The sequence below is a fragment of the Cinclus cinclus genome, chromosome 1 (genome assembly GCF_963662255.1).
Source record: "Cinclus cinclus chromosome 1, bCinCin1.1, whole genome shotgun sequence".
Taxonomy (NCBI): Eukaryota; Metazoa; Chordata; class Aves; order Passeriformes; family Cinclidae; genus Cinclus; species Cinclus cinclus.
In genome coordinates this window covers 116,118,407-116,137,630 of record NC_085046.1, presented here as the reverse complement: position 1 = coordinate 116,137,630, position 19,224 = coordinate 116,118,407, and the positions used below count along the sequence as shown (strand labels likewise).

General features: G+C 36.2%; 1 protein-coding gene across 1 annotated transcript in view; it reads right to left on the bottom strand.

The window, feature by feature from the left end:
- Positions 1-19,224, bottom strand: part of NKAIN3 (sodium/potassium transporting ATPase interacting 3) — a 327,995-nt gene that overhangs the window by 144,149 nt on the left and 164,622 nt on the right. Inside the window, exon 3 of the mRNA XM_062489320.1 lies at positions 16,827-16,907. Coding sequence (XP_062345304.1) covers positions 16,827-16,907 — 81 coding nt within the window. The remainder of the gene's footprint in view (positions 1-16,826; positions 16,908-19,224) is intronic.

Here is a 19,224-nt window from a genome sequence, read left to right as displayed (position 1 = left end):
TCTTCTCCAATGCACTTGTACATATAATTCAGGTCCCACTGGTCTGCATGTTTCCCTTTGTCTCTTTTTTGATATATGGTACTATCTCAGACCCTTTTTGCAAAAGATTTTTCGGCAAATGTTGAACTTTCAAGTTACAGTGCATTTTCTCAAATGTTCTTCAATATTTATTATCACTTTTTTTTAATGCCTGAATCATATTGCTCATAAGTTCCAAAGTAAGCAGCACTATGAGACATTCTTCTTTTCATCCATGTCCTAGAGAAAATCAGTCTGCTGTATCCACAGAGCAATGGCAAAGGAAAGAGTCTCTTGTCAATATTGTTAATTTTCATTTTACTCACTTGGACACAATATCTGCAATATTCCAGGCAATGCAATTTTAGGCTGACCAGCTTTCTTTCAACTTCCTGACTTGAAGCAATAACTTATTCATACCAAGGACTTATCCAGAATAGCATGCAAAACTGGCCAGGTGTGGTTGAGTGACTGTACTAGAAAGTACTTTGAAACTGTTTATAAGGCAGAGAACCTGACCAGAAGTTATTTGATGTTAAAAAGTTAATTCTGGGAAACATCAGGGTATCTAAACTATTGCATGTCTGAGTCCATGTTCATTTCTGCAGGTTACTAGAGACATCAGAGAGAAGGCAGTGAAGACAGTGATGAATAATATTCTCTATGGTATGTACTACATGTCTACATGCCATGGAAATGTAACAGGAAATAATTTGGTAGGATAACTCTTAGTTTAGTTAGTAATTAAAAAAAAAGAAAATAATAAAGGTGAATATTCATCCCTCTAGCCCAACATGACATTCTGGAAGTCAGCAGATCATCTTCAGAAACTCTGATAACCATTTCTTAGAGACAAAAACAATGAAGCCACTGCATACCACTACAGTGCATGTAGCACTTAGTCAGTTATGTTGGCAATACATTCCTGTTCATGAGATGTAAAATGAAGCACAGCAACATACACCATTACAGCACGTGAATGTCTAAAAAGATCATGTATAATTTCCCTTGAAAGTGCTAATTTGCATGCACTGATGCTTCAGTTGCAGTAGGAAGACTACATGCTCTTCTTTACCTGAGCAGAAATATAGCTCAGGTGCAAGGAATTCCTCAGTAAACTTTATAACCTCATTCCAAACTCTGACTGTCAGTAAACAGCTTTTCAGAATGTCAGTTTAAATCAAGAAAATGTCACATGTATAGCAACAGGTACAATCTTTCCTGCAAATTGCTGCCTGTGATTTTCAGAAATGTAGTAAATTGCTGGCGATTTGCAATGAGTCTCACTGAAAGGATAACTTGACTTTTGCACATTTAACAAAACAATCTTAAATTATTCATGCATATCATTCAATGTTTGGGCAATTTTGAGAGTCATTGATTTCAGGAACCTGTAGTGTGCCTTTTTACTAGAAAAACATAAATCCAAAATTTGACTTTTTGCTTCTCAAGTGTAAAACTGAAAGTCTATCCTCGTACTAAAGATCTGTAATATATCTGACCTCACTCATCAAGGGTAAGTGGAGAATGTTTTTGTCCAAACCCCCAACACATATAATTGCTCAGACCGTGTTTGTATAGCACATCAGGTACCTCAGAGTCACTGGCATCTGCAACATGGTGATCCAGAACACTACAGAACCCATGTCCCTTTTAAAAACACAGTGAAGCTAAGATTGTCTTCCATGTGTCAAACACCTAAGCAATGGCTGTCTGGAAAGCACGGCATAAAAGAAATACATAGAGGTAAAATACACATCTTGGGGTGAAAAGCAACGGCATGAATTGGTGGACAGTGCTCAGCGAAAGAAAACATCAGAGCAAATTTTTTACTACACTGGTAGGTGGATGAGGTGGGACCATAGATGGGAAGAGGTTTAGTTTATTTATGGAAGGACAAACAAGGAGAAGTCCTGAATACACAAGATGCCTCTGGAAAGGCAGCAAGACTCATTGAGAGACAGTTTCCTTCCCAGCATTGCCACTGAGGCAGTGTCTTCAAAGGAGATGGTGCATCCTATCCCATGGGACGCCTGTGTGAAACCTGTGACTGCACCCCTGAAAACATATTGTGGATGTCAAGGTAGCTTTACATCACTGCCCTACTGGGGTTTCCTCATCAGAACAGGTAACAAACCCCACTCTCTCCTTTGAGGTTACTTTGCACACAAGTATCTAGCTTTTCATTAAAGAAACAGCTGAGACAAGGTCAAACTTTTATATAATCTGTATGATTAAGGTTTCCATGCATTTTTCCTCGGCCATTTCAGTTTACACCATCTCAGCAGAAAGCCAAGAACTCTGAAATTTCAACAACTCAAAAAAATGAAAACCTGGGTTTTTTTCCCCTAAAAATGGTATTTATTTATTTATTTATAGAAACACTATGTTTGGTTTTCAATACTATGAATAGCTATCATGCCCTACCTTTCATTTATCATCCTGCAACTTGTAATCGCCAATGCTTCTTTGCATCTACAGTGCAACCTGACTTAAACAGTCACTCAGTGGACTGACAAAGTAATCTATTAAGGGAAGTAGCATTACAAGCAAAATGAAGTGATAATTCTGCTAGAAAGAACACAACCCCGTGAAATATTAGATCATACTTATTCAATGCACCAACTTATTTTACTCTTGGCAAAACATTTAAATACAGAAACACATTTTTAGTTCCATGCTATTAAAGGGACTAAAAATGCAAATACTAAATTAAAAGACAATCTATTGTCAGAAAAATTATTTATTACGCTATTCACAACCTTGGTGATGTGATGTAATTACTAAGCCTCAGAACATAAAAAGCAACATATTGTGAAGTCTTTTTCACACAAACCTAATACTGATACTAATAGAATACAAATTTCTTCACCTCTAAATCCTTTCTGGGTTCTAAGAGTGGGTGTTTAATACTTAGTGATTTTTTTATTCTCCTTTATAAGGAAGACTTGTTTTTTAAAGTACTGAATATTTCAGAGATGCACTGAAATGGTAAACTAAGGCAGATGTTTGCTTAAAAAAAGAAACATGTAACATAAATTTCATACATCTACATATCCTTCCCTGATTCCTTTTGACTCAAATTCATTAAATTTCTCTCACCTCCTATTATCTACTGGGAGAAGTTACAAAGCAAAAGCACAACAGAATCACAGAAGAGGTGCTACAATAATATATACAAGATCAATACAGGAAAATACAACTTGATTACTTGAAAATGCTGCTAAGAGATACTATTAGGCAATATTGCAATGTGCATAATACACGAAAGAATGATATAGATATACCAATACATAGCACTCATTTAACACATTGTATATCAAACCTTAGAATGTCAACTTCATTGCATAAGACAAGATTTTAGTACCTGATAAAATTCCTAGGGTTTTTTCAGCTTTTATATTAAAGCCCCCTCCCCTTCTCAAACTTTATATATGAAAGTGGAGAGGAGTATGGATTGCCTCTTATTTTAATGCTGATCCTGCAAACCACTTAAATGCATGGTGAGCATGTAATTTTATTGAGTTTAATGAGACTACTCATGCATTTTAAGGTAATCTTGTGTCTGAAGCAGCAGAAAAAGCTCCCGTAAAGAAATCTAAGCAGTGGGAATACACAATGTTTCAGGACAAGAGCCACTGTAATTTGCACACACTACCCATGTGCTTTAGGCCATAGCAGCTCGTTGGAGAGGTGATGCTCTCCTTGCCTTTCTGAAGCACAGTTTGTGCATATTAAGAGCACAGGAAAGACTTCTCAATAAGGGACAATACAACAACACAAAAGCTCTGGATATTGAGGTCCATGAATACAAATAAGTTAATTTTTAATAAATCTCTGGAACTGCATGAGCCTGAAAAAACTTTAAAGCCTATAAAGGATTCAGAAAATGCACACGCAATGGTCCAAGGATCATTAATCTATCTTTAATCCCAAAGCAAACAGAAGAAAAATGACTTTAAAACATGCTTGAGATCCAGCAAAAGCAGTATAATTGATGTCAGTCAATAAAATTTCTTAAGACATTAGGACCTGTTAAACTCTATTTAATTGCTTCCAGAGGTTAAATGCTGAGTTGATAGGAGCTGCCAGAAGGTAGTATACTTAGAGATCTACAAGGCATTCACAAAACATTCTTTATGAAAAAAAATTGAATGGCAGTACATTTTAATGGACTAAAAATTAAAAAGATTGAAAAATAGCTAATTAACATAGTTTTCAATGGAAAACCATAGCTGAATAAGAGTGTTTCTATCAGGACTCCCTTGGGATTGATGCATGTTCTGATGTTATTCCCCATTTTCATCAGTGATCTAGAAGTACATATAAAATCCCTGCTTGCAGTGGATATTTTAGCAGATGACGCAAAGAGAGGGAGGAGGGTAAATAATGAAAAGGCAGGCAGCTGTACAGGGCCATCTGGACTACTTGGTAAGCTGGGATGAGCGAAACTAAATCCATTAAACTATATTAAACTATAGGCACAAGCAAAATTATAGAGCCTGGAAACAGGAAATACAAGTCATGACACAGATCTGTAAACTGTAGTCTAGAAAACAAAATATTTGGATAAAAGTTATTATGATCCTGGAATGTTTAAGCCTAGCTACAGATGTAAAAAGTGATCTTGCTTAGACACTCAGAAATTAATATTCTAGGATACTGATGGTATTACTAAAATCTAGGAACATTTTAAAACTCTCCAAATGCCTTTTAAAACAATTTGGTTGTTTCATGTATTATAACAAGGTAAATTTGTGTCCCAAGCATATTTTAAGATGTAGACATTTGCAGAAAGATTAGCATATTGTATCAGAGTAAAGTAAGAAGTTTCCAAAGAAAATGATGCCACAAATTTGAATTTTTACAGGGAATTGCAACTCTAAAACCATTATATGAAGTGCACTTTAAACTAATCAGGTAGTATATTGATTCATAAGAATAAAATTTATGCAAACTAAACCTAAAATATATAAAAAACATCAAGAAGTTCTAACTGAAATAGATTATTAAGAAATTTTGGCTTTTCCAAATTTTTTGTATGCACTGATTGTGCTAGTGTTTTCAGAGTACATAATATCCACATGTTAAGAACATTTAAGAATAATAATAGGTGCCTCATGTGAAAAACAAGACATAAGGATGGAAGATACCCTGAAGCAAACAAAAGTTCCAAATCAGGCAAGATGTGAAACATGAAAATGGTCCCAACACAGCATGAACTACTCTGAAGTTAAACAATGTACAAATGTGTTTGAGATGAAGATTTAGTGAAAATCAGTTCCTTCACAGCTGGACATGTACGTTGCTTTTTCCTCACTGACTACAGTCTTTTATCCAACAGCCCACCTTTGAAGTGGAAAAAATAAGAGCACTTGTGAGTGCCCTGGTAACAGTCAAAGAAATATAAACTTAGTCAAGTTGACATGGATTAAAAGGAAAATAATCTGTCCTGGCAAGCTGGCCAGTAGTTTGGTCATTTCTGATCTGAGGAAAATTACTAAAATGAATAAATTAAAGCTGAAAGAAATCCAAATATCATTGAAAATTTGCAGAAAGTAAAATGATCCAACTGTTTTATATCTGCAAATAAGTAATCAGGTCGAGGAATAACACCTATGCCCCTTGAAGCAGAACTACACAGACTTCAGTAGGCAGTTCAGAGAGACTGAAAGTGTCCTGGCATAAAATATACCCAATATCCAAGCCTTCAAACATTTTTGAGATAAACAAGGAAAATCTTCAGCCAAAGCTTCCAAATCAAACATGAGCTCGTGATTGACCATGGGTAAGCCCAAAAATGGCTTCAGGCATGCAGAACAGTAACACAATAACATAGACCAGGAATTCTCAGCAGACGGGTATTTCCATTCTCCCCCTGGAATAGAATACCTCATTCAAAACAACATTTTAAAGAACTTCTACACGCTCTCTAATTATATAAGCAGAGAGGGAATCTAAGTGTACAGAATGCAATGCTCCTATGACACAGAGATAATCAAATTACTCACAAGCAGCGTTTGCCCTTGGAAAACAGAGTTAGTCAGGCACTGCTGCCATCCCTGTGACTTCTCTTCCAACATTTCTGCCTTCCCCATTTGACTGAATAGATCAAGAAGATCCAGCATTATTCCTGGTATACTAAAGCCACTCAGACAATGAACCTCCAAGCAAAGCAAAGGGCAGGAGGACAACCAAATCCCCCAAAGGATTCTCTCACCCTTTCCCCATTAATCCAGACTGAAAAAGTCTGCTCAAAGGAATTCTGATACTCATGAATAATAAATTCAGTCACATCATCAACATGAGCAAGGAATTTCCCTGAAGGACAGCTGAAAAAGAAAGAGAGTATAATAACCTAGACAAGGAACAATCCCTTCCATTCCCTTGTGCAATTGAAAAGGAGCTCTCAAAGCCCATTCACCTTATAAAGGTTAAATAAATTATTAGATAAAAAACAGATTTAGGAGGTAAACTTGGTCCAAGATTCAAACCACAAAGACTAAGAGAATACTTCCTATGACCTTGCAGAATCGAAAACCTTCTTCTAATTAAGACATTTTAACAACACAAACATAAAGCATTCCACAAAAGAAGAAAGGATTGCCAAAACAGACATGTTTGAAATACATTTAAGACTTACCCAAGGTTATGCTATTGAGCTAGAGCTTTTTGTTTCCTGAAGCCTTCAAAAGAAATTAATACCAGGAGTAAAGGCAGGGACACTGCCATATTGTCCACCAAGAAAGAACCACTTAATAGAACTGAAGGGAATTTTTTTCTTCCAGAGGCTCTTTTGAAATATCTGAAGAAAGCCAGTTTCAGGTAGGAACACCACAATTACAAGTCTGTAAAAATCAAAGGTAAAATTACAACAACAGACTCCTGGACAAAAGTAATTTGAGGAGGATGTTAATAATGAAAGTTCAGGATTATGTACATCTAATGAAAAGACACTAGAAAAGAATGGAGAACAAGGAAAATTCTGAGTGGATATAGAGGATCTATGTAGTTAGGAAAAATCTCCTTGGCTGTCAAATGCACATGTATGAAAAAGCAACCAAGCTTTCTTCCTTGCTTTTCCTCTAAATTAGAGTTTATGTATCCCAAATGATGTAAGCAGTCACCTGGATGACATCTAGAGATGATAAACAATAACCTGCTTCTTGTATTTCTTTTCCAGTTCAAAAATAAGCCCATGTTAATACTCTATCTAAGTGGTATCTACTGAGGGGTCTGGACTAGCTGGATTAATGGGCCTAGGCCATTTTTATGAGGTTTGACAAAGTCAACTGCAGGGTCCTGCCTTTGGGTCACAACAACCCCAGGCAGGTCTACAGGCTGGGGCAGAGTGGCTGGAAAGCTGCTCAGTGGAAAATGACCTGGGAGCGCTGGTCAACAGCTGAGCCAGTGTGTGTCCAGGTGCCCAAGAAGTCCAATGGCATCCTGGCTTGGATCAGGAACAGTTTGGTGAGCAGGACCAGCACACAGACTGTCCCCCTCTACTCAGCAGTGGTGAGGACAAACCTTGCGTGCTGTGCTAAATTCTGTGCCGCTCAATTCAAGAAGGACATTGAGGTGCTGGAGTGAGTCCAGAAAAGGGCAACAAAGCCAATGAAGGATCTGGAGCACAAGTCTAATGAGAAGCTGGAGAAAAAGAACTTCAGGGGAGACCGTAACCGCTCTGTAAACACCTGAAAGCAGACTGCAGTCAAGTGGGGGTCAGTCTCATCTCCCACGTAACAAGTGACAAAAGGAAATGGCCTCAAGTTATACCAGGTGAGATTTATATGGGATATTAGGAAAAACTTCTCTCATAGGGTTGTCAGGTATTGGGACAGGCAGCCCAGGGAAGTGGTGGAATCACTGTCCTTGGAAGTGCTCAAGAAATGTGTCCATGTGGTCCTTGGGGACATGGTTCAGTGGTGGACCTGGCAGTGTTAGGTTAATGATTGCACTTGATGACCTTGGAAGTATTTTCAAACCTTAATGATTCAAGGATTTACAATTACGAAGTCCCATAAGAAACATGTAGTGTGATTTAAAATCCCATGAGATTCAGCATAAAAATTTATGAGAATAACTCTTTCAGATTCTATTGTCATCAACAACAAAGATCTTGTACTTTCATCAAGGTCTAGGACTGTCTCATGTGCAGATTATTACAAAAAAAAAAAAATTACTAAAAATTACATTTTCTTCTTATGGAAGAAAAAAGCCCAAGCAAACAACTCATTAATCGATGTGAAGCTCCCTTCAAAACTGTTAAACTGGTTTCAAACTAGACATCAACTAAATAATTAAATCTTCATCAGAAGACTGATGAAATTACAAATTTCACCACAATTAGGAAGAAGTTTTTACTCAGCAACTGCCAGAACTAAAATCCCAAAGAATACATTACAGTGGTAAAAACACTGTATAGGGATTTTTATCAAAAATATAAGTTTGACTGCTGCAGGCAACAAATAGATCTGGCAGCAGCACTAAAATAAGTATACTGCTTTACATATGGATCAAAATCTCTACACAGCAGTCACTCATCTCAGTAGTTAAAAGCTGCTGGACAGACAGCAGATGTGGTTATCTATGTCTAAACAAGAATATGATTAAAGAAATAATCAAAATATCTTTCACTGCAGCTTTATTAGAAAGGCATCCCATTTGGAAAGAAGAAAATGAAATATCAGCAATAGCCTTCTCATTTCTACAAAACAGAGCATAATAATCACTTCAAATGTCAGTAAGTAGATAAAATAATCCCCTGAGTAATAAAATCAAGGTTCACCCTTACCTGTAGATGAGTGTGTCATACTTGTTTACAACTAAACCACAACTCAGGGAAATTTCCTTTCCTCACTCCATGAACAATTAATCTTATTTCAGAAACACAAGGTTAGAATAGATGACGAGATGCTCTTGTATTTTCTCATTACTTATTCTGCATGTTCTTGGTTCTACATGTAAATACCCATGATTTTTTCAGGCCTTTTGCTATGGGCTTCAGACACAAACCTTAGGTATGCAGGATTTACCCTCCCTGCATCTCTTAGACACTGCAGCATGGATTTCTAAATCACAGGAATACTTTTCTATATCCAAATGTCTCTTTGGAGAAATATTACAAGTGACTTGAGTTACTTACCTCCTTGCCATAAACCGACATTTTAGGGCTTTTTTCCTTTTAAAAAACTTCAAGATTTAGAAATTAAGCCAATGAACTTTAACAAACATGGCTGTGATGTTTGTACTAATAAATTTATCTGTGCAGCTCTTAGCTAAGCAGATATATCATACCCATTATTCCAAGAACTATTTAATATCAACAGTACTAAATGGATTATTAAAAAAAAAAACAAAACCACAGAGATATTACCTCAGTTATTTAAACCAATGAAGAAGATGGTATCCTCTACTCCAGATATCAACATTAGAATTTTGCAACACTGGGGGTTATAAAAGAAAACCAGTTCTGATTGAAACACTTATTTTAATAATGCTCATTGTATATAATGAATTGAACCACTGTAAATGTCACCTGAAAGGATATAAAATTCCATTTTTGCATCATCTGCAATGTAATCCTGATTAAGTTGTTCAGCAATGTGATTGTATCACCCAAACAAACTAACGTCAGAACGACACATTTTGCAGTTTCGCTGCCATTTATCTGTGTCCCATTTATTTTACGTAAGTTTTTGCCCCAGAATGATCTTATGCTCAAATAGTGCCATGAAGCTAGTGCATGTTAATTCTCTTTTCAAGAATAAGCATATTTTTCATTAGACCTTACACGATGCGACACCTTTATGCAGTAGAGTAAAACAGACTGAACAACAAATTAGTTTTGGAACATGAAATCTGGAACATCAAAGTCTCTTCAGCTTAACAGCCACAAAGTCTCCTCATTTACAATAGATTCACACATTTCTGCTCTTAAATTTCCTTCTTTCCCTTTCCTTTTTTTTTTCTTAAGAGAGAACATATTAAGTCATCTTTTGTAAGCCACCTCTTTTATCCGAGAAATTTAAATTGCAAATAAAAAGAAAATGCTATTTTCCATAGCTTCATCATTATGAATTCACACTTCATAACTAATTCTTCTCTAACTTCACATGGAAAGAGTCATTGTATTCTATACAGAAAGTACCACACAGATTTTCAGCTCCTGCACGTACTGATGTCACAGCCTAACACAACATCAAAAAATACTGTTTGCATATACCATTGAAAGGCACCCCAACAATATGTTAATCTATGATTAATGGTACCTAACACCAGCCAAGGCCAGAGCTATTATTTTGAAGTGCTGAAATGTTGTTTCTGTTCAATATTACACTGCATAACTTCACAGTAAATTGCTTTCCAGGTTTATTGCCAAAGTAATTAAAAATTCAAAAGGCTGCTGTTTGAGCAGAACATTATGGAAAAGTATTAAATACAATTGAACCTGGAGAATATTTCTTTTTATAGTGGGAGAGCAGCAGGATGGGAGGAGTAACTTGAATAAGGAAGGTCATATTAGAAGTCCATATTTTAGCAAACTGGAACCTCTGCTGTACAAAAGGACACAAGGAAAAAGAAAAGGAGGCAACTGATTCTAAAACTTTTTTTAAAAAAAAACAAAAAATTACTCCTGAGAGCTGGTTCAAAGTAAGGGTGAAGGCCAAGGGAGTTAAATGGATTATATGATGCAAGCATTAAACTTATATTTGGTCTGGTTTTGCTTTTTATTATCTTAACTCTATTTACTAAAGTACTATTTGATTAGCATTCCTCCTTTTTTAATGTCAGAGAAGATTCTGGAGCATTACTTACAAAACAATAATTTTTTGAAACCCTTTGGGAATAAGGTAGAGGAAAGAAAAGGTTAGGGTGTCCAAGCCTCAAACAAACCTTTGCATCAGGTTTAATTTCTGCAAGTTGAATTTTACTAGTGCATATGCTCAGAAGAGATTATATTTAACTACTGCTATAAAATTAGTAATTTGTAATGCCTAGAAATTGCAGAAGGCCTACAGCCACATCCAGTACTTCAGCATGATCAGTCATTGTGCACATCTCAGCTGGTAGCAGCTGATGGCATCAAACAAACACCCAGCAGTGAGGAGAATTAGAAGTGTGTAATCTCCCAAGAGAGATGGTGATCTGATGATGTGATGATGAATAAGAGGTGTGTGGGAAGAAATGCTCAGCTGAGCTGTACATGAATGTATACACAGTGTACAGCAACAAAGAAATACACTGTTATCACTCTTGCTTTGCTCTCAGTGAAGGCAGTGACTTGTGTTCAACTGAAAATCCATCAATCGAAAAGACAGCACACGAGTTTTGTCTGTAACAGAGATCTAATCTCTGCCAAGAGTGAGCAGCAATGGCAGCATTGCCTCCCTCTTGCTGTCACACAGCTGAACAGTAAAACTCCACCTGTGCATGTCCAAAATTTGCTGTCAGCCTCTCAGGACATTTCACTAGGGTCCCCTATTTTCTGTGTCCCTACACACCTTCTGGGGAGAAAAGCCAGAGACACTTCCAGCTCCTCAGCTGGAATGACAGTCATGCTGAAATGATTAAAACTCTTAATTAAGATGAGGTTTTGAGTCTTCAACTTGTGGTTTTTTGTTTTTTTTTTTAATTTAAACACTCCTACACTAAACCATCCATGGACACTCACTTGGGTTTTTATCTTGACAGAGGCTTGTTTCTATAGATCAAAAATAGTGGAGCAGAAGAGTTGTCCATTACTAAGGCTTCGTAACAGCTTTAGATCCTCTTCAGTGTCCTTATTACTGAAAAGCTTCTCCTGGCCTCCAACCAAATCTTCTTTGCCATATGCTCAGCATATTATCTCTTGCTCTTCTTCCCAGTGGATATGAAAAAACCCCTTCCTCCACATAAAAGTCACTTACATGTGATTAGATGCACAATGACCTGTCCTCTTAGACTAAGGAAGTCCTTTATCCTCCATCTATTGATTTTCCATATAGGTTTTATGGATGCTGCCACCTTTGCCCCTGAGCTTTTTGGAGTGGGTAATTCTATGGAGCTAATTATGATGATAATTAAACCAAAATAATGGTCTCTGTTTTCTCACTTGCATCAGCACAATTTAGAAACAAAATCACTTTTTCTTTCATATTGTTAATGTGATTTCAACCAATGCTCTCATTTCACATTAAAAAAAAAAGACATAAGCCCAAGCATACACCATAATACCTCTATTAATACAAATTAGCATTGGTTCTGAGCTTAACTTACTCCATTTGAGATGATTAGATATAATTGCACAACAATTAAGGATTGACTGACATGCACCAGATGGAATAAATCTGATTTCACAAGTAGCCAGTATAAAGTCCATATAATTAACCCTCATTGTGATACACAATATTTTGTTTGGAAAAGAGCACTAGGTTTCCAGTCTGTCAGCATTTTAATAGTAAATTATTAGTCCATTTTTTCCTCAGATGGAAGAATCATTAATTTTATCAGATAATTCTATCCTCCAACTATAGATCTATATAATAATTTGGCCTATAATTCTGTCTCCAGCTTAATAAAGCTGGATGGGAGCTGTACAAAATTTGATCATCCATCAAGTAAATATTACTAGGAAAAAAACACATGAAAAAATATTGTTTCATTAAATGACATAAACAAAACTTCCTTTGGCTTCAGGGGAAAGGCTAATGAAGTTGGTGCCACGGGCACATCAGAGAGCTCACATTCACTCAATATGCAAAACTAAGGACAAGATAATAAACACAAGCTGTTTAGAAGTAGTTTCCTACTGAACATATGAGTGTGTGTCAGGCAAATCCTTGCGCAAAAAAATTAGAAGAGTCAGTTGACACAGAGCTCAATTTTGAGAGCAAAACTTAAATCCAGAATGAGGCATGGTTGACAGAAAAAAACCTTGCCATGGAAGGGCCATGCAGGACAAGCAGAATTATCCTAGAAAAACAAAAGAGCTCATCAATACTCCCCAGCTGCTTAGGTAAGGTATATGAAACAACAGGAAAGGTGTACACAATACTACAGTGCTGCTATAAATTTACCATATAAAGGTTTTAACTCATGGAAAGAAATGCCACTATCTCACAAATATAAAAGAAGTAGAAAAAATGTCTATAAAAATTGGAATAGCAAATTATAAATACAAATGAATACAGCCATTTTCATACTGGATCTGAAACTCTGGAGGGATGTTGATGCCTGGAAATATAAATAAAAGGACCCTTAACATAAATAGATGAAGATTCCTTTGTACAGGAGAGCACAACACCATGTATTGCTGAAGATGGAGGGTTGGCTTATACACGTTAGAAATTATGTGGTCCATATTTAAGCACACACAAAACATCAGAAAACAGTTTGTGTTTTTGTCGACATGCTTCAAATTGCCTATACTCTGGAATGTGACAATTAGAACTTATTTTCTTTTCAAGACACAGATTGAGATCAAAATGATTAATGAACTTATATATGGATGCAGCAAGCTGTCATCCCGCAGTGGAGAATTAAAAGGTCATGTTATAGTAACAGCTTTGTTTCTCTCATATGGAATGGTTAACATTAAACGTTATGTTTCCAGTTTCAGAAAAGTAGTAAATGAAAAAAGACAGGCAAATGTCATTTATTTCATATGGGCAATTTCATTGCTGCCAAAATCAGAAAAACAAAAAAACTAATTAAAAAGGTATATATAGGTATATTTCTTTTATTTCTGACCAAATACAATTATTTTAGCCCTGAAAAAAAAATTTACAATTTTATTTGTGCATTTGTAACATAAGTGAAAAAGAATCTTGACCTCAATGTTGTTTATAAGGCAGTCAAAGAGGAAACAGTTGCTCATTAGATTTCTACTGACAACAGCCAGCTGTGGGAGAGCTGTGCTTATTCCCTTTACACACCCAAGGTGACTTGAATCTACATCACCCTTTTCCCAAGAGACCACCTTAATCACCATAGTGTAGCTATTGGAGGGTGCTTAGTTTATGAAGAAAATTATAACTGAAGGTAAGTGAAGGGAAAATGTTTCCAACTTTCACAGTAAATAGGCCTACATTTCCTACGTCCCTCTTACTCTCATTCAAATTTTTCATTAACTGCAGTGGAACTTCCTGGCAGAATTCAAATAGTGAATATTCAAAGGAGATTCTCCTCCCCTCTTCAGAAATAAGATCTTAGGAAAATTTCAGCAGTGGTGGGTTTCTATTATGACATTTGAAAAGTCTATCTGCATTGTATGCATACTTCATGGGCAGATATTTAATTAAAATTACCATTTATTATTATACCAAGTTAGATTTTCAGAAGTGTTCATGATTGAAGACTTAATAAACTCATGGGACTTAAACCAAGAGCTAACTCATTCTGGTCAGAGCAAATACAAACAAAGTAGTGCTTAAAAACAAACAGGCCAACAGAAATCAGTCACCTGCCAGACAGCATTACAATTTTCCCTGATGGTATGTCAACAAAAGTTTAAAATTGTAATCAATCTGCATTCATTTCAGAGACACGGCTTCTTTTTCTTTTTTTAATGAAAAAAAAGAACAATAGGAAGAAAAAAAAGTGAATATTGCCTGCCAAGATTTCAATGCTGAATAAACAGCCATACTTGGAAAGTTCATTTTGATTTCCCAACTATACTAAAGTACTCTGATAAGAATATTTTTCTATCATGTCTGACTGCACAGGAACATATTAATGGAAGAAATTATGAATTTTTCAGCTAGCACCTTGGATAAAATATGGATACCAATTAACGATGGTGTGACATATTAACCAAATGTTAAATACCCAGGATTTCATGCATATGGGGCAAAAGGACTTTAGTCTCTTGATGGCCTCATCATATCTAGCATAATTTTCAGAAAGAGCAATAAATAGACCCAAAATACTGTGATGTACTCAAAAATGTTCTTAATTCTATCATTACTAAGTTGGACTGCATACTCATACCTTTGGCATAAGTTATACAACAGCAGTTAACTTCCATGGAAATAATTTTGTGTCTATCACCTTGCTGAGAAACATTTTTCAAATGAAATTATAAACCACAAGATACAAGTTCCACAAAAATGTTGAGATTAACTGAAGTATACACTAATAAAAGGGAATTTTGTCAACTGCCAAGTAGTATTTTTGCTACAATTTCTCTGCATTGTGATTTGTCATATATGTTAAGTAAGAAGAGCAAAAAGTGCAACACAGAACTGAAACTGAAAGATGAAGGATTTCAATTCATACCTGCTGATTTATAAATCTATTAACTAAGGATATGATCAGAATCCATTGCAAACAAATTGAAGGGTCAGATTAAAAGCTTTTCTTCATTGCCTAGGACCTTAGATAAATATATTACTTACACATAAAATAGAATAGTCACTACAAAAGCAGACATGACCCAACGAAATAAAAGTATACAACCTTTATGTATCATAAGAATGAACAATTATTTGGTTATACATCATTTTTATGTGTTGGCCTTCTGTTCATCTAATAGATTTCAAAGTCAGAACATACTATTAGGATCATTTATTTTGATCATTTATGAAGTGTAGTAATTTCTTTATCAAGCCTGTGACTTCTTATGAGCTACATATTTGAAAGAAAAATAAACTGTTGCAACTTTTCATTATATAATTTTATCACCAAAGGAAGCTATCACTGAAAGCTTAAATTTAAACGGAATTTCTACCGAGTAAATTAAATCTTATTTCTTATTAAATTGGTTTCATCAGTTTTCTGTTTGTTTTCAACCAAAAGCTAGGAGCTTTAATCCTAGCAAGTATATAGCTCATAAATGTTCCACTCTGAACTGAGTGGAGTAAAAATTCACAGAATCCCAGAATGGATCAGGTTGGAAGGGTCCACAGTGGGTCATCTGGTCCAAGCTCCCTGCTCAAGCAGGGTCTTCCCAGGGAACATTGTACAGAACTGCATTCTCTAAAAGCATTGCATGAATTAACAGCAATGCAGGTCATATCACTAAATCTACAATCAGTAACAGTGGCATTTATTCTATTAATAATGCTAGGATCAGCATATGCCATGGGCAGAGTGTGCCTGGAATAATTTAAATGTTGTAAATGTGGAAAATCAAGATCTGTGTCATCTGTGTCCAAGTGGAGGATAAAAACCAGCAGGTGGTGTATGCAACTCCCTGCAAATACAATGCTAAACATAACCTATGCTAACATAAGTGCTACCTTGAATGAGTGCACATCTCTTGATAATTCCAGCAAACATTTCTGCTCTAATCAGAGGACTGAATAAAGAATTGGTGACCTAGAGCACTGAGTGTCATATAAAGGAAAGTTTTATTCAGATGTGACAAAAGTAATCCTTTGCCATTTGTTCTTTTTTATAAAGAATTAGCATTCTCACTGTGAGATCAATTTGTTCAACAAGTTATTACATTAACCTTCTTAGCAATTTTCTTTCAAAGCAGTTTTGGAAATTCACACTTTTTACACATGCTTGAAAATTCAACCAAAATGACACTGCCTGCTTTTCAACAATCAAAAAGGACCTCAAATTTACAACTGAATACTTTCCCACCTCTCACCTTGGGATGGTACTTCAGAAGGCAACTGTAATTCAGATTCATTGCATTTATGTACTTCAAACCTGTGGCTATTACAAGCAGGGAGAAGTTCAAATATTACAGTTCTTGTTGGAGGGAAATTGTATGTTCAAACAACTACATTTTACTCTGTGTTTCCAGTCTTCTAAACTCTGAGAGTGCTGCTGTTGAAACACCCTCCCATAAACCTGAAGAAGGGTAAGTGACCTACCTTAGAGAGCCCGCCTACTTCCAAATAGAAGCAGATAATGAAAACATTCCAGGTGACCCACAGGGCAGTCCACACCGTGTACTAAACACAAAGCCAGATGACAGCAAAAAAAGAGAGAAAAATAAAACATGAAGATGAAACGACTTCATACTGAACAGATCAATAATAAAAAAACTGCTATCAATAAACACTGTTCTTCTGGGAACAGCCAAGAACAGAGAGTTCAGAAAAGCAGCTCCCCCTGCAGAAGTCTCCTAAGAACCACCGGAAATTACAAATTCAATATTCATTGCTGTACTAAATAAATACCAATGAAACAGATTTATTATTTACAGTTTTACACTATCCTACTGATATCAATTAAATTCAAAATGCTGGCTGAAACACTGGTTTTGGGACAACTCTGAGCCACTTTTAAATCATAATTTGGCCGTCTTAAGGAAATTTCAGATAAGTGAAATACCATAAATAAGCAAATACTATTGAAATAACATTTAAATATTATGAAGAAAGGTGCAAGAAAAAAAAGCCCACCACCAAACAAAACAGAAGACCTATTGATCTGTTAATCTAGATTTTTTCCTTCTAAATAAATAGATAAAGTGTAAACCTGATCACAGTAAAACATATTTTATTACATTAAAATTAGCTCACTACTTCTCCAAACCTCTTGCCATGAATCTGATCCTACAAAGCACACTTCATAATTGAAGGTATCCATACTTCTTCTGACTTCTCCAGCATTGTGCTGGACTCATGCACCACCCACAGCATGAATGGGACATTAATTTGTCTACTTCAAATCATCTTTTGCATTTTAACCGTCAGCACAACAGTTTCTTTACAGATGCGCTGTTTGCTGACATGGAGCTGTACACTATCTCCAACAAACCCTCCAGGCACTCCACCTCAGCACCATTTCATCCTGATGGGCCAAGTGTCCAGGCAGCCACTGTAGCTGGAGCTACATCCTCTGGAACAAACACAGTGAGCAGCAGCACTGCCAGTTTTCATTGACACACACAGGGCCTTCACAGTGGAGAGCTGATGCTAAGAGATTTGGCAAATCTACTTAGCTGTGGCCAGATGAGGGTTAGTATCTATCGTTTTGCTTCAATATAATCATTAAAGCTCCACACATTGATCTGCAATGCATTGCACAGGTGCCATCAGTTTGGCTTTCTTGGGCAGTTTTGGGTTTTGCTCCCCTCTTCATTCCTCTCCCTGTCATGTATAATGAAAGGTTCAGGTAAAGAGGATTGAATTTTTCCCCTCCTTGATTACTCCCCCCTGCATAGGTCCATTTCTGTTCACCAAAAAGGTCAACTGCTTTAATATAATTTCTTCTGAGGTACGTAGGCAGCTGGGCAATGGCCCAAGAAGCAGGAACCAAACCATTAAGAACCAAAACATGAGTAACTCTCCTGGGCCATTTCCTTTGTCTTACAGAGAAGGGCAGTGTGTCAGCTGAAGGCTGGGTTATTATAAAATATACAAAGCAGTTGTGGTGTGTCAGTAATATGAGGTCTGTACTGGTCATATGACTAACCTAGAGCATACCATATTTTACTACATTTGTTGACTTTGTAGTAAACTGATGATATCAATTATTGATTTTCTAACATTTACATTCAGAACATTACATGCAGAGAGTTCAAAATTAATTAAAAACTCATACAATGCCAGTTTCACATAAAAAGCAGAATTGAGATGATTTGGGAGTCATCTCCTTTTTAAGAAAGAATTTTTTATCTCTCTGTGAACTAAATCTGTCACCACAACAAAAGGAATTCTATTTCATCTGCCAGGCCAAGCCAAATCTGTTAACAGCCTCATCGTGGCCCATGGGCACCAATGCTGTACTCTGTAGGCAAAAACCATCTGAGCCTGCTTTCCCAGGCTATGCTGTTTTACATAGTTAGGACCAGTTTGGTTCCTGATCCACCATGAGGATTACTGAAAGAGAAGTGCTAGTGCAAAGCAGATGTGCACCTTGAAACCCAGCTGCTGTGTATGGAGAGGCTCTTCCTACACTCTCACTGAGCTGCAAAAATCTAAATTTGAGCTCCATTTGCTTTATAAACGCAATAATTACATTATAATCAGTAATCAGTACTACATAATTTTTTTAAGTAGGGAAGTTATTGTCTTCTTGGATATTCAAGGAGCAAATTCTTTGCATGGTTTTGCAGGCACTTAAGGAAAGGTTATAAGACTGCAAAGGCAAGAAAGCAAAATTAGGAAACGTCAGAATTTGGGCTGTGAATGCCAACTTAATTTTTCTATTTCATGACTGTGAAATACAATCCAAACATTAATAAAATCATCATAGACGTATTTTTATTCTAAAGGATCTTAACTCCCCTGACACATTTTATGAATAGCTAGCTCAGTACTT